General features: G+C 35.7%; 2 protein-coding genes across 5 annotated transcripts in view; one reads left to right on the top strand and one right to left on the bottom strand.

Moving 5' to 3' along the window:
• Nucleotides 1–120: 120 nt before the first annotated feature.
• On the top strand, nt 121–7,354 carry LOC128885857 (uncharacterized). 2 transcript variants are annotated; one of them, XM_054140173.1, is made up of 7 exons: nt 121–397; nt 1,041–1,103; nt 1,570–1,696; nt 1,964–2,061; nt 3,989–4,208; nt 4,931–5,495; nt 7,027–7,354. In XM_054140173.1, exons 2-7 carry the CDS (start codon nt 1,065–1,067, stop codon nt 7,346–7,348), a joined length of 1,371 nt encoding a protein of 456 aa, XP_053996148.1. In that variant the 5' UTR covers nt 121–397; nt 1,041–1,064; the 3' UTR covers nt 7,349–7,354. The 2 variants fall into 2 exon arrangements, with proteins under 2 accessions (XP_053996148.1, XP_053996147.1); XM_054140172.1 differs by having other exon boundaries at nt 123–397; nt 930–1,103.
• Nucleotides 7,355–9,456: 2,102 nt separating this feature from the next.
• LOC128885847 (unconventional myosin-XV) overlaps nt 9,457–22,193 on the bottom strand; it is an 87,707-nt gene continuing 74,970 nt past the window's right edge. For all 3 annotated transcript variants that reach the window (XM_054140162.1, XM_054140163.1, XM_054140161.1), the window contains 8 exons: nt 16,591–16,967; nt 13,370–13,673; nt 11,880–12,275; nt 11,350–11,534; nt 10,890–11,022; nt 10,475–10,679; nt 10,120–10,256; nt 9,457–9,687 (listed from right to left, as the gene is read on the bottom strand). In XM_054140162.1, the coding sequence (XP_053996137.1) occupies nt 9,457–9,687; nt 10,120–10,256; nt 10,475–10,679; nt 10,890–11,022; nt 11,350–11,534; nt 11,880–12,275; nt 13,370–13,673; nt 16,591–16,967 (1,968 nt within the window). The remainder of the gene's footprint in view (nt 9,688–10,119; nt 10,257–10,474; nt 10,680–10,889; nt 11,023–11,349; nt 11,535–11,879; nt 12,276–13,369; nt 13,674–16,590; nt 16,968–22,193) is intronic.

Consider the following 22,193-nt stretch of genomic DNA (forward strand, 5'->3'; position numbering starts at 1 on the left):
CGCGGGTTCGTCAAATACTTCCATGGTATCCATTGCGAAAATTCACACCGTCCTGCGCCAATGCACCGTGCGATAATAGCATTGTTGTTACCTACAGTACGCAGACGTTCTTACGCGACAGGTTAGCTAGTGCAACTTGAACCACGAGCCTTCCTATCTCTTCAGTTGTCGTTCGAGCGCGTCGCGATTCGAGTCTTCTTTTTCGCAATCCTTCCGATCGGGGCACCGGCTAATGAGAAAGACAAGACCCACTGTGCTTCTCCTTTCTTCGTCGATTGCTAATTTTGTTCGTCTTCGACTGGACATCGGAATGAATTTAGTCGGCCTTCTTCAACCCCACATTTAAACGATCAATCTTAGTTCCGATAGTGTTCTTGCAGAATGCACGAGAGGCACGGTAATTGCTGCGAATTGATTTTTTCTGATTACTCTGTATTTATTTTCACCTGGTTTTCGACAGCGTTAACGAATTAACTGCGTCTGAGTGCAATGAACATTTTTTTTTTATGCGGGTTGTGTTGAAATGGGTTCTGCATTTGAGTTTTTCTATGGTGATTAACGTTAGTGTATATTTTTTGAATGAGGAATAGTTAGTGGAAAACAATTATTGCAGGATAAATTAACGATTAAGAAGTGGAATTTGTGTTAAGTGGGAAGAACGAGATATTATTTTTTTAATCTTATGAAATTTGATTAGAAAGGCAGGTAGTCGGTGTAAGCGTTATTACTTAGAATTATATCCGTTCCTAAGGCTACGATTTATATTTTTTGAGCTAAAGATCTTTGGGTTTCAATTACTCTCCGTTCGGTATAAACTTGCTCTTGAAACTATAAGTTTTGAAACGTCAGCAGTGCATTTTTCATCGCGGTGAATTATTATAATAATGACTGGTTTCAAAATCACGGTATTGTGACTTCTAACTGTCTAGCTCGTAGCTGGATAATTTGCTAATAGCCTGTGACTTCTCGTAATGCGGCGAACAAGAGTGAAAATTGCGCAAAGGGGTCAGCAGCAGTTCTTTCTTTAAATTTTTGTGCAGCGAGGTCGTTCTCCCGTTTGGAACATGTGGAACCGGAAAGTGTTCATCAGGCTCATCGAAGTGGTGCGTGGCAGTCAATAAGTTTCAAATTTACTGTAACCCAGAAACATCAGCCAACCAAACAATTTGTAATAAATTAAATTCGTGGCTTCTATTCAATTAAACAGAATAATTTTTATTTGCCCACAGTGAAATTTTCAATTTATAATTTAAATCCCAATTTTTATTTTAATATCAATTTTTGTAATAAAACGCTAACATTTTTAAACCAGTTATGAGCAATATTTCTGTATAAAGCAGCCTCCACGGTTTAACAAGTCTCTTTTAATTGGTTTAAATATCTTGTTCCCATGGAACGATGATAATGACTTCCGCGTATGCTCCCATAATTAATTATTTATAATTGTTTCTGTGCATACATTGAGAAAAATGACTCGAGGAAAGGAAAAACATTGAATCTTGTTCTCTTTCTGTATTACTCATCTGGGTTCACTGAATAAATCTAATTAATGAAGCATTTAATTTGCAGATATTGTGCATTGCATGTGTTGTGGCGCTTAGAGTAACTAATGATGAGAGTCGAAGAGTGTTTCATTACCTGAGAAGTCGTAGCAGAGAATGGTCCTTGCTAAACAACGTGACATGGGGTGCAATAGGTACGAGTATATTTACACATGTACCATTTTATTCTCTATTGTTTACAGAAAAACTAAGAGCCTAAATAATTATTAAAATTTTATACCGCATAAATTAACACGTATCACAAGAATATTATGTGTGCATAATATATAATACAAATATAGCTACAATATATAATAAAAATAAATGTAATGAATATAAATGTGACTATGTACAAATATAGTACATTATACCTTGGTCAAAAGTAAATGTAAAATATGCAGTATCTGTATTTGTTAATTTAGGTGCTGCTCTAGCAACAGCAACCAGCGGTGGCTACATAATAATAACGACTGGGCTTCTTATTGCTGCCGCAACAGGAGAGCTTTCTGGTCGGAAGACGGTAAGTTTTTTTTGCATTCTTATTTCTTCATACGCTACTCGCTTGCAATACGAAAAGGAATTCAACGTGCGCTCTATGAACTCTTAATTTCTTCTTCCTCGACAATTATGCAAGGCCTTGCGGTTCCCTAATAGTTCCATTGTTCGAGCTATTCAAGATAGTCTTTCTCGTTTACGGTACACGGTGGCCTTCAACGACACCGATTGTTATCAAACATTGATGTATTTTTTCTTTTTAATGAACAAAGCAGCAGGAGATTTTAGTTATCGAAGTAATCTTTGATTATTATGCTCATTAATGCTTACTTGATATTTCAGATTTTTGTGATGCATCAGTAAAAAACTTAATGTGTTATAGTCATTTCAGTCTATAATAGAAATTTTAATTCATCGAGTATTCACATACAATTCAAATACAAATAGCAATTATACTAACAATGAAATAGAAAAATATCATTTATTTACTTTCAATGTACGTGTCAATATAATTTGTATATGTCTTATATTTATACAAATAACACCAAGAGGTAAAAATATTGAAAGAATTAAAAGAGATTCAATCACTATATTCATTATCTCCCATTTAAACGAATCAGATTACCTTGCATTTAAAATCAGGAACAACCACTTATCCTAGGCGAGTTACTTCACGCTCTCACGATGGCAATCTCGTATTATTATTATTGTCAACATTCTTCCTGGTGTGAATCGTTTTCCCGAAGACACGCCTCGTTCGTTAGGCGCAGCAGATCGGCATAATAAACTCAATTATGATACGCCGTTGAACGCTGATTGAGTTCTTTCTCAAGGATGCTTTTTCCTATTTTCTTAGACATATGCAGGTCGGCACGTCGATCGAGAAACTAGCTAAATTAGAGCATGCGTTTCAACGATAGCGTGGGAATATCGGTGGCGTATCGTGTCCAGGTAGCTCTGTCATTGATTGCCAAGGTTAAAGGTATCCTTCATGCAACCAGCCTTACGAGATGAAGCACGTAACTGCATCCTTGGCGTGTGGCAATTCAGCCACGTAATGCGTGCGCTACTGTGACTTACTTAATGAGTCATTGCTGAGGCTAGGCGGATCATGGCGATTCTTGTATGCAGATCAGCCTCTATTGGTCATTAGATGGGAAATTTGCTTTAAAAATACATCGAGTCGAATTGCTATTTTTCCTTTTTACTTCAAACAATGTAAATTAGAGGCAATTAAAGTATGTGGATAAGAAAGTTAGTTGTTAGAATGAAACTGCCAAAGATTCACACATGAACAATTTCTCTTTTAATCAATTTTTAATTCACACAAACAATGTAAATTGGAAGTAATTAAAATGGGTGTTTAATGAAAGTTATTTATTAAAATGGAACTGACAAAATATAAGATTTATTTATTTGCTATATTATTTAAAATGCATAATTTGATATTCCAGTGTTAATTTTAATATCTGTGTGTGCATTAATTTATCAAATTCAATTCTGAGATATTTATTTCAGTCTCTGATTGTATCTCAATACTCTATGAATTATTTATGTTTGCATACAATGTATGTGTACTGTTCCTATGTGCATTACAAAGGCGTTTAATAATAATAAGAGGGAGAATAATAAAAATAGAATCGTAAGGAGACTCGTATCAGTCACTTTTGAAAGGTTTTGAAAAGAAATACATTTTCTCACTTCTTCGTCAAACAAAATTTCTTAATATTCGAATTCGTGAGAACTTTGTCGTCTTTATTCTCAGATTTAGTATAAGAACGGAAGTGATACACGGTTTCGTGGATAATAAAGGCTGGTAGACGAAGGAAGTCGTTGCTTTGTTTGGCTATCGAATATTTCGATATCGAATATCGAAGTATTTGTATGGCAACGGATAATTTAACGATCATTGTTGCCATATATCCGAATACACTCTTTGTTTTTTATTTAAGGAAATATTCTTTCTGGGGCTTGGCGTTATTCTCTTCGCCATTGTTGGCGCTTTGTCCATGGCCTCTATTGAAAACGTTCCTGAAGATTTGGTGGACAATGCTGCCGTCTTCGGGGCGTTGTGTTTGTTGACGGCGTTGGTTTTCATCGGCGACTTATTAATGAGTACACCCAAGAAGAAGCTTGAACAAGCCTTGGCGAAACATTTAACTATGAAAAAGGGTAAGTCACAGACAAAATGGAAAAAAAAATATTTGCATCTAATCGGAACTTGTAAGTGACTAGAATTAAATATATACAGGATATAAAATGTACGTAGAAATATATAGTAGATATGGAATATTAAAATTCATATTTTTATAATTTAATATTGAGTGAATAAAGAGAAAATGGAAAAAAAATATTTGCAACTAATTGGAACTTGTAGGTGACTAGAATTAAATATATACGGGGTATGAAATGTACGTAGAAATATATAGTAGATATGAAATATTAAAATTCATATTTTTATAATTTAATATTAAGTGAAAATTTAGACCATCAACGTTATCAATTCAATCAGAAATCAATTTGATAAAAAATGATCAACTCTACTTTCGTTTTCACACAACATAGTGTGAATTATTTAAGTAGAAAACGTCTAAGTAATGAAGTTTAATCAAAAATATAAAAATATGAATTTTTATAATTTATTATGTATTTTCGTGAATACTTAAAATGTCAAGGCAATCAATTTGATAAAAAATCACAATACTCAGTAAGTTTGAAATTATACATGTTGATACTTGAGTATCAATTATTTGGACGATTTAAGAATGTAAATATTTCGAAAGTTTGATTACTCCATCACCCACCATCGTCACATTACCCTTAAATAAGAGACAAACATAATCGATAAAGTCTCTTCCAAGGACTTCAGTTACCTTTCATCTAAAATACCACAGATAAAAACCAAGCAGCGACAAGCGTAGTCAACGAGAAAGAAACGAAATCCCCAGAAGCAAGTAGTCCAAAAGTTTCAAAGAAGGACGATGACGGCACCGTTAACGACGGGTTTGAAAAGATGGAGGAGAGACATCAAACGAGCGCTCAGGAATCATCCGAAGATCCTCGAAAGTGGAAATCGGATCATTCCTCGAATCAGTTCACCAAAGTCGGGCGCAGAAACGACGAGGACGAACGTTACGTACGCGATGATCTAGAACAGAAAGAGTACACGCAGAACTTTGAAAATGGAAGGGTCCTCAGAAACTCGCAGATGTATCGCGGCCCTGAGACTCAAGTGAATGGAAAAAGGGATTCGTACAAAGTCGATCACAGAATGGAGATGCCTACGGTGGTCTACAAGGGTCAAGACATTTATCAGCGCCCTGTGGATGAAGTGGACACGCCTCGTTTTCCGACTGAAACGAACGGCAGAAGTGAAACCATGTTCGCAAAGATCGTCAATCCTGGTGTGAAGATAATGAAGGTCGAGCATGATGTCGACGAAGCTTTTGACGCATACAGGTATGTTGGATGGATTTACATAGTGGTATGTGGGTATACGATGTTTTCAAAGACCTATTTTAAGTACAAATGCATACAGAGTACAACTATGTTTATATGTATTTATATAAATGCCCTCACTTTTTTGTTTAAAATTTGTAAAATTAAATGAATGTGTACAATACTGTTTCTAAAAATTTCCACAATTTCTGTTCTTGGAACTGTCTCATAATTACTTTTTTCACTCTAACTGCATGTCCTTCGTTTCTCACTTCCATCTCTAAATGTATTCATGTCCTTCCAACAGTCCAACTAGATTCCTAGCTGTGACAGTTACACATAGAAGCATAACAGTAAAATGCATGGAATAAATATAACGATCTCGTAAAAATTGTAGGAAACGAAGATGGTACTATCATTAAATATAAGGTATGAAACAGTTCGGATCGAATCTGGAGTAATCTATTTTGGGCGCTAAAATAAGTTTTAACGCCGCTTTAACATCACTGCCACTATGTTTTTGGACGAAATGAATCTCGATGCAGCTCTTCGCACAGGCGGCAGCTACGAAACTACTTGTTACTTATTTCGTTTCTATATGAATAAATAAATTCAGTTCTCGAATGTATGCTGATTTCTATTTTTATTTCGAACGCCCACGATCCATTATTACTAATATGGGGTTGTCATGACTAACATTGATTCGAAAATAGTTAAAATACTTTTCGTTGCAGTAAAATAATTCTATGACTGCGATTTACACGAGGTTAAAGTGAAAATTTAGTTTTTGGCCAAAGTAAGTTTGACGTCCATAATTTAACGGCTTACTCGAATGTGGCTAGACCAGATCGCTATATTTGTTCCTTTTGCAGTCTTGACGTTAGTCCTGTGTGTAGGAAACCTCTTGACACGGCTTTGACTCTGTTACGCACTTGCTGTCTTTCCATGAACGTCACGTGGCATGCCGAGCGCGAGGAAAAACTCTTCAGCTGTGGAATTTCAAGTGGGCGCTAGAGTTTGCGAAGGCTAATTTGTCTCGACTACGGCACTTCTTTTTTCTGACTGTACCTATTCAAACTTCACCCCTTTTTACAAGTGCTATTCGTTCTCCATTGTTTTCTTCGCTATATTTGTTATAACTATACTTATGCACTGTTACAAGCTATATTTATACAAAGACGATAGTTAAGAGATTCATATGTTTCCATAATTAGTTCATGATTCGATAATCTGAATAATTTTTATGCAATTTTTATAGTAGTTTGTACAATTTGTTTAAATTAATTTTTCCAATAATTTGAAACCGCGAAGCTTGACATATACGATTTGAAAGAAAAATAAAATTTAAGCTGCATGGAATGCAGTCCTCTTATTTGTTCAACTTCAAAATTAATCATCAAATAAATAAAATAAATAATAAAACATCCACTGTTATAAGTGATCATATCGTCCAATTCCAATGAAGCATTTCGTTAGAAGTTTAGTAAAAGCACATTCCCGTTAGGAAAATTTTGTCCTCGTTCCTATTTTCTTTTTTTTTTTATATTAACAGATATTCTGACATGAGTCAGTACGACAACGTGCCAATTCGGATGCGAGGAACGTCGTCGAGTCAGAAGAAGAATCGCGACGTCTCGTTCAATATTCCATCGCCACCGAAAGGATACGGCAAGGACCATGACAAGGATGAAATCGAGGTGCTGGAAGAGTGTTTCAATGCACTTCGAACCACGAGCACAGGTACTCAAACACCTGCGATACGGATGCCATCTTCACCGACTGATCCTGGATACGTTCGACACACTGCCAGCAACTGGCCTCAGGAAATGAAAACGAAAACACCTGGCTCCAGTCCTAATCACACGAGAAATTGATAGAACATGGGATCTTATCGGGTACTGGAAACTAAAATCAAGAACCAAACCACGTGTTCAGTTACCATCTTTACTCTGTATCACACATAGTTTTAATAAATCTGCATATATGTATAAGTTTTGTATACTTCGATTTGATATGTCTCTTATTTTTACTTTAAGGTTGATTCTTGTTTGCGGAGAAAAATATTAATTAATTTTTCAAATTGTAAATAAATAATCCCTTTAGTTTCATTTTTAAAATATCAATTTTAAATATTCACTGAATATAATTTATCTACTCAAAATATAACAAAAAGGGTTGCTTATTTACAACTTGAATAACTATTTTATTGTGTTGTTTCTTAATAAGATTAAATGTTTCCCAAAGACTTACGCAACTCAGTGTTAGAATTTTAATTGCATTCATGCACAGAACACTATTCTCACTCGCTGTCTTCGTATATTCATACTGCCCGCAAAAAATGAAAAAAAAAAACATTAATCTATATGTAAAATTAAATTTCCTATGTTCATTTTCAGAATATGTATATTTATAACAAAAGCTATTATTTCTTGTCATTCTGTAATTAATTCTGGCAAAGGAGGAAGGTATCGGATGTAAAACTGCACACAGTTTTCGTACATGTAGAAATTTTAATATAAAGTTTAACACCTCTTTTCACATCGATACGCATACGTACAATTATTAATAATAGTAATGTCTCCTTGTGATAACATGTAACCGCAGCTTGTTAGTCTCCATCAGAACGTACTCGTTAAAGATTAGTCTGTAATCGGATTTACATAAAATCTTTCGTGTTACCGTATTGTTTCTTTTTCTTACACTTTGTATAAATAAACGATTTTATTCGAAAATCGAGACTCCATCGTTATTTAATTCGCCGTTCTCAACGATCGATCGACAATTTCTTTGCAGTTCATAGACAAAGAAGAAATTTACCATCTGGACTTGAACAAGAAAGAGAAATCAACCGGAAAACGCAGTTCGCCACCGAGAGTATCGACGTGTCCTACTAACTAAGCCTTAGTAATCAACAATCGAGACTCTTATAAACATTTCTCGTTTCACAGGACCTACCGTCCTTTCCTTCAATCGTTCACGCAATTCTCCCTTCCTCTAAAACGTTTCTAAACGCGTATTTACAGAGCCGAGAATAATTGCTTAGATACTTGAGCATTAGTTCCTCTTCTTCTTCTTCGTCATTCTTCTGTACATCAACGTTCAGTGTTACGTACAACAATTGATTCACCTCGACGAGGATGACGATCATGTTCAAAACCGCTCGTACATGAAAACAACACGGTGTAACTAGATCATGTTACTATATTATGAAACTCTATTTTGGACATTGGACGGATATTCTTGGGTTTACTCTTTCACGCTGTCGTTCACCTAAACGCAACGTCCTCGATTTTTTGTTTTGCATTTGCATCGTGGAGTGAGTTAGGGTGATTATTTATTGCATCGGTCAAAGGCGATGGAAGAATATTCTATGAACGTAAACAAAATGTGCGAAACACTTTGCTATTATTTCAACGAAAGTTACAATGACTCTGTAACAATGTTCTTGTTTGTCTTCATTGTTGTCTTCCTCTCGCGGAAACATTTCTTCTTTTTCGCTGCTAAAGCTTTCTGGAGATATTTACAAATCGAAAGACTCTTGGAACAAATTCTTCACTTTACTCGCGTTACCTGCCGATAAATCTTATCCAAATTCTTCTACGTAATTTTTACAATCGCCTCCTTCGTTAATAAATAAATAATAAAAGAGTAAAACGTGCACGTCGTTGACGACTATCCTCGATAACAATTAACAAAACGATCATTAAACGTTATCGATTATTCTTTTCGTTGTTGAAAACTATCTTCCTTCGTGTTTCTCTAAATTTCAGAGTGCTCGGCCGACTTATTCCTTTTCTTCGTGACTCTTGAAAACATAGAAAATATTCCCTAAATAAAGCATTTAAAGCTTTTGTATTTTACAGACTCCTCGGGGACAGATCTTTCATCTTGTGTTTCCTGTTTCCTGTGTTCCACTCGATGAAAAGAATTGGAATTTTCGCCCACGCTACGACGAGCGAACGTAAAACGTAGCTTGGTAATCTTATCTCATGCCGAACCCAATAGCAGCGCCCTGGTTGTTGGTCGCCCTTTGTTCCATGGTGATGTATTGTCTAATCAGTCGCGAGATTTCGTGAGCTTGCTCCGTCTGAAGCCTGGTGATACGTTGCTGCATCAGATTGCCGCATTTCATGTCTAGATAGAGGGTTCCTTCCTCGGACTTCACTTTTCGGGTGGAGATCACCTCGGAGTAGGGATAGTGGTGCAGCGTCTCCTGCAAATTTTTCAAGTATTTTACTTTGTTAATTCATATAGGAAACATTTTTTGTAAATACAACTAATTATTCGTGTTTAGATTCAAATAATTTTCATGGTATATACACTGTATATTCTTGAAAGCACACAAAAATATATGATAGAAAATATAAAATATATACTCCTATAGATATTTCATTTTTCATTAGTTAGTGTTCAATATATTTGTTGGAACTAAAATATTTATTAAGATTGCGGGACAAAAATTTGTGATTAATATAATGTATAAAAATTGAATACAAGCTAACGTTGCATAGTTCAGTAAATAAACCAGAAGTAAATTATTACAGGATGACTAAAGAACTTTGTATGATTGTCCAGTACCAAGGATTAGTTTCGATGACTCATAAATGTAAAATTGTATAAATATTCATGTTAGTAAATGACTTACGTGAGTGATTAGATCAATGAAGTGCACTCCATGTCTATTGAGAGCCAGTATGTGATCGCCACCCTTCTCCTTTCCTTCAGGCACTTTTTTCACGGCGAAGAAGCTAGATCCAAATAACGGCCACTTCCACAAAATTTCTGAAACAGAAACAGGAATATACTATTTTCTTTAAACCTTGATTTCAATATTAATATATTCGCTACCATAAAGGGCCAAGGTTACATATGATAATTCTATAAAACGCTGGAAATTTTAATTGCTTATTGTCTTTTACTAGCTCCACTGTGATCCTCAGCCTTTCGTTTGATAGATGGTTCGAATGGAAGAAATGGAGATGCAATTTTAGAATGCTTACCAAGAACCTGTGCTTTACAGGCAGCCACCGCGGTGTGCTGTACATTGTTCCATGCCTGCTGGACCATGTTTGCCCATTGTTGAGGCCGTGGCTCCCGTAAACTGAGCACTGGCTTCGGTAGTAGATATTTAATTTCCTTGGTGGTTGGTTCGTGCGCCATGTCTGCTGCTCTGTGGAGAAGGGCTGCTATCTGCGCCATGTCGTACTGGAAGGGAAATGAAAAATTTACTAATAATATTCTTCGTTACGAGAAACGCAATGAAATAGCAAAATTGCTTCATTATGTACGAATGTTTAATAATCTTCCGTCGATGTTTCAACCATATTAAATAAAAAGTTTGAATTTATTTGATAAATACGTTATTTATTTTAACGCAAGCGTTAAATAATTGGTGGGATATTAAGAGAAATTTACCACGACTTCTTGAGGTAAATGCTCTCCGGGTAGAACCAGGAGGAGACCCTCCAAGTAGTCCGGAGCGATTTGGTTGAACACTACTTCTATGTACAGTGGAGCGTCCAGTCTAAGAGGGTAGTACCACACGGATCTAGATAAAACAAAATTTCGATCTAGGTGTAGAATACCTTTACATATAGAAGCATAAAAATAATGTCCGTTTGTAAAAATTTTACGATCATATAACATTTGTTCATATAAAATATTATATTATTTACTTATTTCCCGTCGTTTATTATACATTGAGCCATAAATGGGCTTCAAATAACCTTGAGGAGAAAAGCATTCTTCTAGAGAGTTCAACTTTTTTCAATATAAATTTTTGAGTTAGCGTAAAGAACATATAAAAATCAAATATAATTTTGGGGCCTTATTTCTGAATGTCTATTTCATATGTACATTATTTTTAAATAAATACCTGCAGAATATTAAGTAGAAGACTTGATGATTCTTGTAGAGTTCCGTCGTAACATCCAGCACATATTCGTCTCTAGCTAATGGCATGGTGAACGCATCACCGTCGACGATGCAGTATAACGAGAATTCATCCATTTCGTGAGGATGTCTTACGGATATTACATTACACATCTCCTCGATAACGTCCTGTTAGAAGAGACAAAGCACTCGTTAAGTATGTAAATCAATAATTAGAATAACGTTAGAAGAACTCCATAATTTTCATATTTTCTGTAAAACTAATTAGAATATCAACTATTAGGTTCACTCATAAGTAATTGCCATTTTCTTATATCAACTTTATAACAAATTTTAATGAAGATTTATCAGTAATAAAGTACATGTTATACTGTTAAGAAATTAATACATTATTTTCTTTCAATTTCAATTCATCATCTGCATCTGTAAAAATATGTGGATCCCATAAACATCAGCGATCAACTTATGGCTCAGCCTAATATTCGATACAATAGCATCCTTGACATCGCCTACCTGCACTACCGTGGTACATTTCGTGTTGATAACCCTCTCCGTTCCACCTGGCAGTCGGTAAATCTGTCTCTTTGCGTTTCTGCCAGCACTGATCGCCATAATCTCATCAACGCTGGGCACGTTCTTCCTCCCGCCATATTTAACAGTCTTCCTGAGGTTTTGCAGGCACACCGTGGCAGTCCCGTGATAAGCTCTTCGTTTGTCGTACGCCGCCGTTTCGAGATATTTGGTGAGGTAAGGCCTCAGACCGTCGCTGCAAGTGAAATAGGCAGCGACGATGCTGAAGATCCTCCAACCCCGCTGACAGCTATCGGGATTCGGGCTCTTATTGTTCGTGGTCTGCTTCATCAGTTGGCAATAGACCTCGTCTCGCAGGTGTTCGTACTTGTGACAGTGCTGGAAACAAAATTGCCAAGTGAAAATGAAGACTGCGTCTCTCTAAATGGCATGTAGCCACGATTCCAGTTACTCGGGGATTCATCGGGAAACAGAAGTGAAAGCGTTGGTTTCCCTCTCGGTAATTGTTTGGAGAATTAACGCTCCGGGGGTAATTGCAGTGGACGACACCAATTCTGTTTTCGAGCAGAGCAGATCTCCCGTGGGATGAATGAAAACGGAAGAATTATCACCGGTAGAGAAATGAAAACTTCTGCGGTGTGCAATTTAACGCGTGTTACATTGTCTCGTACTCTGCGATAATTTATACCCCAACGTTCAATTAAAACTGAATCTAGATAAAGATTTGCGATCTGATTGTTTGGGAGAAATAAATTGGGTTAATTGATAATTCGTAGCAAACGAAATTCGGATAAAAATGAAAGGATTGATCCTTTACTTTTCATAGCATTTGGAATGTGGTGCTATTAGTGTAACGAGATTTTTATGCATCGTTAATGAGATAATCGAAATACTTTCTTTCTTACGAGAAATAATTATGAAGCTCGAGGGGGTAATTGAAGAGAAATTCACTTTAGTGTAAAAGTAGATGGTGCGATTAAGTTACGATTTATTTTCCTGGATCTGCGATGTGAAATCATTATTATATCCCATGATTCTTTACTGTTTCATTACTTTTCTAATGAAAAATGTATATCAAATAAAATATGAAAAAAATAGATAATTTTAAATAAATATGCAAAATGTGTACGTCAATGAAATCATTTTAGTAAATTAAATAAATCATTTTTTGCTGTTATAATTATATTTCATTGGAGGAAAATCAACGTTTTCAACTAATTATTGCTTTTAAAAGTGAGCCAATACATACGAAAACGGGAAATATAAAATTAGTCCATTACAGCTTAAAAATATTTTGTTGTCTATTTAAACATAAATAATAAAATACCTAGCAGTAACATAAAATGAAGTTTTAAAATCAACAGCCCAATTGTGACATTTTTAAAGTAATTCTGTTTCTACTTAAATGATTTCAAATCACGAAACCTTATATCAGCTTTCGATAGATTTGCCAATCAAAAATTGTTGCTCACCATCAAAATAGTGTAAACACACTTGACTTCGCTGGTGTCTGGAGGCAACGGTTGATCGCCCATGTACCTCATGAGACACACGAAACACTCCACAGCTAAGGCGCTCAGATCCGCATCCAGCCTCAAAAGACTTTGCTCGATAGGCACAGGTGAGTACTTGACGAGGTCCACTTGCTCCTTCCAGGTCCATTCCGCGCCGTCCTGTTGACCTTTGCTCTTCTTGTTCTTCTTTTTGCTCTTCAACGACTCGATGACTTTCAACGAGCCACTTATGGACCCGTCGGCAGTCTTCAGCATCTCGAACCTGACGAAAGGGACGGTATCATTTGAGACTTTTGTTCGATTAGGATTTCCTTACGGCGTTATCGTTATCTACGCGGCGAATCGCGCGGTGCTTCTCGAACGGACTGTTAGAATCAATTTAAACGAAGGAACGGGACTTGGAAGTGACGTAGGTAATGGTCCTCCAAAAGGGAAAACGTCTCGTTGGAGGAGCAGGAGCCCGTAAACGGATTTTCCATTGCAGGACGTTGTTACAGAGGAAGAAAAAGTCCCGTTGAGTACTGGTTGGGTGGTCGTCACTTGTCAAAGTCATGTTTAGGAAATCCGCACTCTAGTTAGGTGTTCTAATGATCCTTATTCAACCCGACTACCCGCATCTTGCTGGTTCCTTATCGCTTTTGCCAAGGCTTTCCTTATACTCTAACTGCTGCTGTTTACTGTTAGTGATTATCTTAAACATTTTCAGTATTTTTGATTGTACAAGTTATTGAATAATTATTAAGACAAAATAGAATAATTCCAGTACAAATCTATTACATTGGAATAAAGTAATTGAGTATGTATACATTGCATAATTCTATCATATAGAAATATTTACACTTGACAATAATCGAGTAACATCAACAGTTAATAATACTCCTTACTTTTTCAAACATAATCGATCACTTATAAACGTAAATGCAGAACAATGCTGCAGTCTATATTCTACAGTTCTCAGAAAGTTACCGTTCATTTTTTGACAGAATATTCCAAGCATGTAAATTGTGATCAGATTACGGATAACTCATGTGAAACTGCAGTTCATTAGATTCTAAGAATGTCTTGTTTCCTCATCATCCACGATGAGGCAAGAAAATAATAAGACCTAGCTCGATTACGATATTACTACCATGCATTGAAGTCACCCACGCAACGTTAGCATCGAGACTACGTTCATGATTTTATTGTATGAAAATCAGCCCTAAGTCGATTCGAATCTTTAGTAATTGTTGAAATATCAGATTCTCCATGTTAAAAGTTACCAAAAATCTTTATTCTGAGCACTTGACAATCCACTGCCTCAAGACTAATAAATCGTTTTCTTGGATCATTTGGCAATTTGGATCACGACGTTAACAGTAAGAAATAGCACCGAAAAATTCAACTAGTTCATAATGTTAAGATTTCTGAACTATATTCTTACAGACACGTGATTCCAGCTGGTGGTCACTGTTGACGTCAAACTACTTGGACTTTAGTACATCATCCACGAATTATTGCGGAATAACTGCATTCGAGTCCTTTTACTTTAGCTAGGTCTCTCTATAACCTTGTTGCACTCTGTGCCGAACAACTGGTCAACGACGGATATTTACGTTTACTAATTCTCGTAATAGGTGGAACAAATCCGACTTTGGTAAATCGAATCCCGACAACCACGATATGAAACACTGTGAAACGGTAACTCGCGGATTGCCGGACGATGCCCAAAGAAGACGAGGAGTACCGGTTAACCGCGCGCTCGCTAAGATGGTCGATGCTACTCTGAGAACCGCGGTGCGTTATGCTTTCTCAACACGGCCGACACGGGTTTCTTGCGTAAGAAAGGCCAATTAGTCTTTAACATTAATTTCCCTTTTATTACGGTGCCGCGGTTTGGTAAAGGTGTTCTTGTCACAGCCGGGATCTCGAAGGCGCACGTCCGATCGCGTTTCGCGATATCAGATACATTTTGAGTACTTACTGGTCAGAGCCTAGAGTGGGCAGCGTGTAACATTTGGCGAGAGAAAGGAGTTAAACGTGGCATTTAAACTTGTTTGTTAATTTTTTGTGAGGGTTCTTATACGTATAGAAGGTAAATGTAAATGTCCTTTGAATTTGATAATCTCGAGCAGGAAAACTGCAGTACATATTTATCATTTGTACAGGTGAGGACTTGATCCTTTATGGGTGACGAAAACAATTTCGTAACGAAGATAATATTTCAGATTAGTTGAAGGATGTGCAAATGCAATATGTGAAGAAACTTAAATGCAATGTTGGTAAGAAATACGAAAAAACACACTAGTTTTATATTGATTCAAAGACCAATGTTGATTTGAAAACTTTATAACATGTTATGAAAATATTTTATAATTGTATAGTATTTTTTACACGAAATTGCTCCTGCTCATCCGAAGAGTACATTCTCATGTACGAAAAATTGTTTGATTAATTCATAATGGTTGATACTGAATCTTTCTTACCAAATAATTGACAACATAAATTGATAATACGTAATGAAAGTTCATCTACAACTATCCGACTAATGACGATTGAAAATCTGTCAAGGTATATCGTAAGAAACAATACTGTAACAGCAATAGTCGACAACCTACTTATCGCGGTCAGTGGTCTGCAATGACACAACAAGTGACTCAGCAATCAAACATAACATTAAAGAAATCATTAAGTTGACTTATGAAAGATTTTCTGCTATTATTTTTAATTGAGAAATGAACAAGTCAACAACCTTCATTTTCATACTAATCATTCCTTTACATTTATAATATTCCTACTTTCACGTGTATTCTGAGATTGAAACATTTAAATATATCACGTTTAAACTATGCCTGTATAATAATTATATCATCAGAGTATCAAAACAAAAATCACTAAATCAAACACTTTTATATTCTGATTATTATAATTGTTATTTTCTGATTTCGTGTCTCATAGAAATTCCGAAACCTGCCTAAAATTGCATTTAAATTTGTGAATTACTGTGAATTATTATTATTTCAATATAATTGTGACTCTTATATCGCTTTATGTTTCAATCGTTCCTATCCATGCATTCTCACAAATTCTTCAAAAACACCTAACCTCTCTTAAATAATAAATACCCTGGATAGATTTTCAGCTGAAGTTTCACGAATTTCACAGCAAAAGAAACCGAATAACGCCGAGGCAATACTAACTTCTCCGTGCTTTGCCTGAAATTCAGCATGGCATACTGCAAAAGAGAGTGTTTTCCATCGTTGACCACCGGTCCGCTCTCGTAGATACCATCTTCTTGCAACCTGCCGTTGTCTTCCGGTTGCCGCCATTCCTGGTTAGGGCTGAGCCGCTGGTTCTGCTGGTTTTTCTGATGGTTCGTCTGGTTCGCCGCCGACACGTGGTTAGGCACACGACTCGCGGACACGTGGTTCTCGTGATTCGAGATAACGTGATTAGACTGACCGTGGGACTGGACGTGATTCAGAGAACCGTGATTCGCCTGCGACTGGATCGATTTCGTGATCTGGGACACGTGATTCTCGTGATGGTTCGGCTTGTGCAGCGGCTTCTGTTCGATCTGAAAACGGAACGGGACTTGTTATTTATTTTGTTCGAACTTCTGGACAGTCTCACCAAGTACTCTTATTTTTAACGAGTAATATATTTTCTCGTACAAAATAAAAGAAAATTCGTTTCTCCTTTTTTGCTGCTAGTTATTAACTGATACAGTGGTTTTCCAAATGGAATTTATGTAGACTTTCTAGAGAGTGTAACATATTAAAGAATTATTACATATTTTAAAATTCATGTTGTAAACGTGTTAATAATTCTCATAATAAACCTTAGTACATGTACACAGATTCAAGAAATTGTGATTGTGCCCTAAATCGATTCACTTATTTTCTAATATAAGGATTAAGAATAATTTTGTCAATAATTAGAAAAATTATATTTTATACTACGTATTCGAGTTAGATGCTCTGCAAATTCGTCTCCAATAAGAATATCTTTGACTTCAACAAAAAATTGGTTATTTTTATAAACACTAGCACCATTAAAGAAACGAAAGTCCTCAAGGAAAATCTCGGGTGAAGTTATACTTTCACACGACTTCCAAGAGAAAAAAACCTCGAACCATAGGTCAAAGAAAAACGTTTCACTCTTCCCTAATAGAGTTAGAATTATCTAAACGGGAACTACTTTCCATAAATTCCTTAAATAAACGTTAACACATTGCGTGTGATCGACAATTAAACGTCTTTGGTAGTTAGAGAATCATATTGCACTATCGTAAAACAATCCGAGAGAATGGTACGCTAAGTATTACTTCCATTGACGTCATAAGATAGGATTTCATTTTTCGTTGACATGTCTCTTCCGTTTCATTATCATGATCGGGGGATCGTGATAATTCACGCGAGTCAGTAAATTACTGGTGTAAGATCCTCGCATGTGAGCGATACGTTGCCCTGATTTCGCAAGTGATTTACACGAAGGTTTCTCGACCTTTCCTATTATTCATTTTCTCTTTCGGCGTCCATTTCCTGCTTTTCACCATCGCCGTCACGTATATCTTGGATCCTTCGATCGATCTCGCGGGCGAGAAAACGGGTTTTCCTGCACGCGATCGAGAACAAACTCAGGAACGCGGAGAACAAGACGGGTAGCAAGTTCCGAATACAATTTTATTTCCTTTTGCTTCTTTCAACGAAACGGTTCGATAAAATTAAGAAAGTAATTATCGGCGAACGATCGTCGTTTGACATTTCTCCATGTTGATGTAAACTTTCATGTCGACCTAGAAACTACTTTCATCACAAAACAGCGTCATTTTTAATTGTGTTTAGGTCTCTGTAGCTGTCTATAAAGAATTTTAAAGTTAAAATATGTAATACTCATACAATAGTTGTTTTTAAATTAACTAAATATTTTACTTTGAAATACTTGTGCACTATTTTTTTTAAATTAATATATTTATCAATTTAAACATTATCTAAATTTGTTCATTATATTTTCTAACTCTTTGCACAGTAAGCAACTACACTGAGATCTTTCTTACGTTATTTCTAACAGTCCAAATCATCATTTCGTAAGAAAAAAGAAATTGTCTAGCTTAGCGTCGTAATGGTGTTTCTTATGGCAACAAATTATAGGGTAAATTGTAGATATAAATGAAGGAGTAACGGTTTACAGAAGTCGCAGTTGAAAATCGATACCATTTTTTCTTCGTCCGCAATCTTAAAACATTCGTAATCTCGTGAAAGTTGAAGTTTATAGACTCGAATGATTGCCTCTATTAGCCGCTTCTGACATATATTTAGTAAATTGTGATTTCGTTCCTCCTTACTACATGGCCCATGCTGCCATTGCATGAATGATATTGCCATAACGTGACCCTCAATTTACTGTTATTTCCGAAGGAAATACCACCTATTATACGTGAAAGAAAAAAATATTTATCGCGTTATGAATTTTTATGAGCCTCAGGGAAACCCACTTTAAATCAGAATTATGTGAAAAAGGATAGTAACGTTTCTTTCTCGTTCTATAATATAAAATGACTGTTGCATCTTAATTATGCATTGCGTCCCACATTTGACTTTTCATTGCTGCAAGAAAGTTGTAGATTGCGTCCCACATTCGAGTTAAAATTACAAATAATAGTGTTGTATTTATTTTAATAGATAACACTCCTAATTTTGGCTTTCATTCAAGAGAAAGCTACAGAAGGAGACGTAAAAGTTGTGGTAATCTTAATAAAAAACGATCGAGTGGATTCTAAAAAGAATATGCAGCTGGATTTTTTATTCATAATAATATAATGATAAGCAACTTTCAAATTATTTATTTTTGAGACGGTGGTTTGAAACAATGCCATTTTCAAGAGAAGAATTATTAGTAGATATTCATTCAAAATTTACAGAAATGACTTTAAAGAATTCTGTATAGTATTTCAAGAGTATATTAAGACAGCACAGGATATATCGATAACTAAGCTTCCTCTGACAAAACCTGATTGTACCTGAACAAGCGGGATAAGCAGATGTTGACCCTGACCTACTTAATCGTCAATCCATCGCGGTATAGTGGAAGACGTGATCATACATAGCTACGGTACGGTATTAATAAGAACAATCTACCCGATTTTCTTCGACCTTGTTTACGAACTGAATTTCGTTTCCACTGTGTCGAAATCTGTTTTTAAAATTGATTTATAAATACAATCGCAATATTAAGAAGTGTTCTCATTTAACACGAAATTCAGTAAACCTTATTTAAATCCTGACTTTATTCAAAACATGGTAATTTTGTTAATTTCGTAAATTTTTGGATATACTTTTATACACGTAATCTAAACAACCTTTTGTCTTCAGAAAGTATGAAATGATTCATTCTCCAGTTATCTTTGAAGCGAGAATACTCTCTAACCAGAACTCCACTCGAGTGATTTCAATGCATGGTAACAGTATCATCTCCAAGCTCAAGTAGATAAATAGTACAGTGATTTGCACAATATTATTGTAATTACACATATTATTGCGCAAACGTTTGTGCTATTAAATGTCACTACTAACGATGTAATTGTCTCATTTTTTACCCACTTCAACTGAAAACGTTCAGCAGCGCCAAATAAAGCGCGACAAAAGATTAAGACACCCAAGCAATGTCAATGCCTGTTACGGAAATAATGCACCATTTCAGATGTCATGAAATCGTAATTCGTTCTTCGTTAACCTTAATTGGCCGATGAAGAACGGATCTTGTGGTGGCACCATTAATTCTGTTTAAACTTTTTAATGGTTCCGCTCGTTACACTCGACGTAGCCTTCAATTACGGTACCCTTGCGACGCCGATGTTTTACTATTTAATAACCGCGAATGGTGGCGATGCAAACAGGGTTGATTATGCGGGATGCGTTGAACGCAACCGCTGCATTCCATGTGAGACACATCGTATCGTCCGAACAACGGTAAAGGCTTTTTCATTCGACGATTTCTCGCCTACAGAAATCGGATGCTGCGCGGCCTGCTGGCCGAGTAACTGTCTGAAAATTGATTTTCACGCGACGTCGAACCGTGAAACGGAAAGAGACGAGCGAGACCTCGGCATCATCAAGGACGCCGTGGTTGCGATTAATAGGAAATGAAACTTTATCGCTCGTAAAGCGTACAAGTTGACGACCCTATTCCTCGACGGTCTTTCGCGACGTATGCAAATCGCCGCGAAGGAAAACCACACTCGACGACGGAAAATATTTTTGTAAAACGAGCGAACGATTATTTTTATGCATTCGAAATTCAAGCGAAGAGGGAGTTACGTGTAAATTATCCACAAGTCTGTTACAGAACGGAAATGTCGGTGAATTTAATTTAACTGAATGTTTTAAATCGTGCATGTGGAAAGTCTCCGATAAGGTATAAATTTCTCCCAGGAATTCACGAAATCATTTTTAACAAATATATGTGATATTATACTCTAGGTCTATTCAGTTTTGTTAGTTACTTATATTACAAATACTAAAAATAGTTAGAATCATTGAACAGGAAAGACTAATTTCGACGTATTTACTTTAACCATGTGCGCCTAAGAAATAGACTATTTCAAGTCCAAATTTTGGAAATGAATGTTTTAAATATTCGAAACTTGTGTACTAGGACTATATATAAGAAAGTGTTCAGATGTTTATTGATTGCAATATAATTGTAACGATTCCACAAGAAGGAATGAGATTAATATATGCACCAGTAATTGCAATTCCGAGTACAAAATCGGTAGCGTGTCTCGCATGAGAAAACTCAATTCAGCTGTCAGTATTGTCATCACCGAGCCACTTTTAATTGAAAATCGTATGCATTTCGCGAGAATATTAATTTTATGTAAGTTCTGGCTTCTCCCGTAAATTATGTCGCATAATTAAAAAACTTGTTTATATAATGCCTGCATTATATAACTCGATAAACTTCCTATTCGTGTAGCAATTAATTCAGAATATATTAGCTGGCAGCAAAACAGTCACGAAGGCTATGGACATGTAATTTGATAACTAAAAATTTGTCTCAACTTAATGATCTAACATTTTCTATGTTTCATAATAAGTAACCAAATCAATGAATCTTTAAAAATGTAGGAAGAAACAAATTATAGATTGTTTTTTTGTGATTTGTGTACAAAAAATTTTCGTTATATTTAATGGTTAAATGAAATCTATTATTTTATTCGAACGTATTATTTTTAATTTCAAACAACTGTGTTGAAAATAACAGAACGAAATAAATAAATTGAAATAATTATTTCTTATCTTCGTTTCAATTAAAATTTAGCCGACTCTTCACTGCACAAATTGAACTCCATCAGTCACATAAAAATTGTAACATTACTGACGATTATTTTTTGGCTGTTCTTTCTTATCAATTTTATATACCGTTAGATGAAAGCTACATCTATATTTATGCATTCTATAATATTTATTTGAATTTATATTACAAAGGAAATTTCAAAAAACAATGTACATTATTTCATCGTATTTCTCAACTTTTTATTTCATGGAGTTAATCGATTTGTGCAATAAACGGTTCCCCCGGACCAAAAATAATTTGAATATTCATAATCATTCATCAAAAAGCGCGTAAAACCAAGAAAAAGAAAGCCGCCGCAGATTGTAAACAGGACATCGAATCTCGCCAAGGGAACCGACAAGATTTATCGAGTATTTATTAATCGAGGACAAGAATTTTATCGGGATCATGACCTGGTAGCTCTTGACCTTTTCGTCGAGTTTCTTCAAGGTCTCCTGTATGGTGC

The sequence above is a fragment of the Hylaeus anthracinus genome, unplaced genomic scaffold (genome assembly GCF_026225885.1).
Source record: "Hylaeus anthracinus isolate JK02 unplaced genomic scaffold, UHH_iyHylAnth1.0_haploid 11982, whole genome shotgun sequence".
Classification (NCBI taxonomy): domain Eukaryota; kingdom Metazoa; phylum Arthropoda; class Insecta; order Hymenoptera; family Colletidae; genus Hylaeus; species Hylaeus anthracinus.

Excerpts from the sequence above, each read along its gene's own strand:
- LOC128885857 (XM_054140173.1), top strand. The coding sequence starts at position 1,065 with ATGTGGAACCGGAAAGTGTTCATCAGGCTCATCGAAGTG. Across the intron at positions 2,062-3,988 it reads AGCTTTCTGGTCGGAAGACG|GAAATATTCTTTCTGGGGCT; the intron begins GTAAGTTTTTTT and ends TTTTTATTTAAG. Across the intron at positions 4,209-4,930 it reads ACATTTAACTATGAAAAAGG|ATAAAAACCAAGCAGCGACA; the intron begins GTAAGTCACAGA and ends AAAATACCACAG.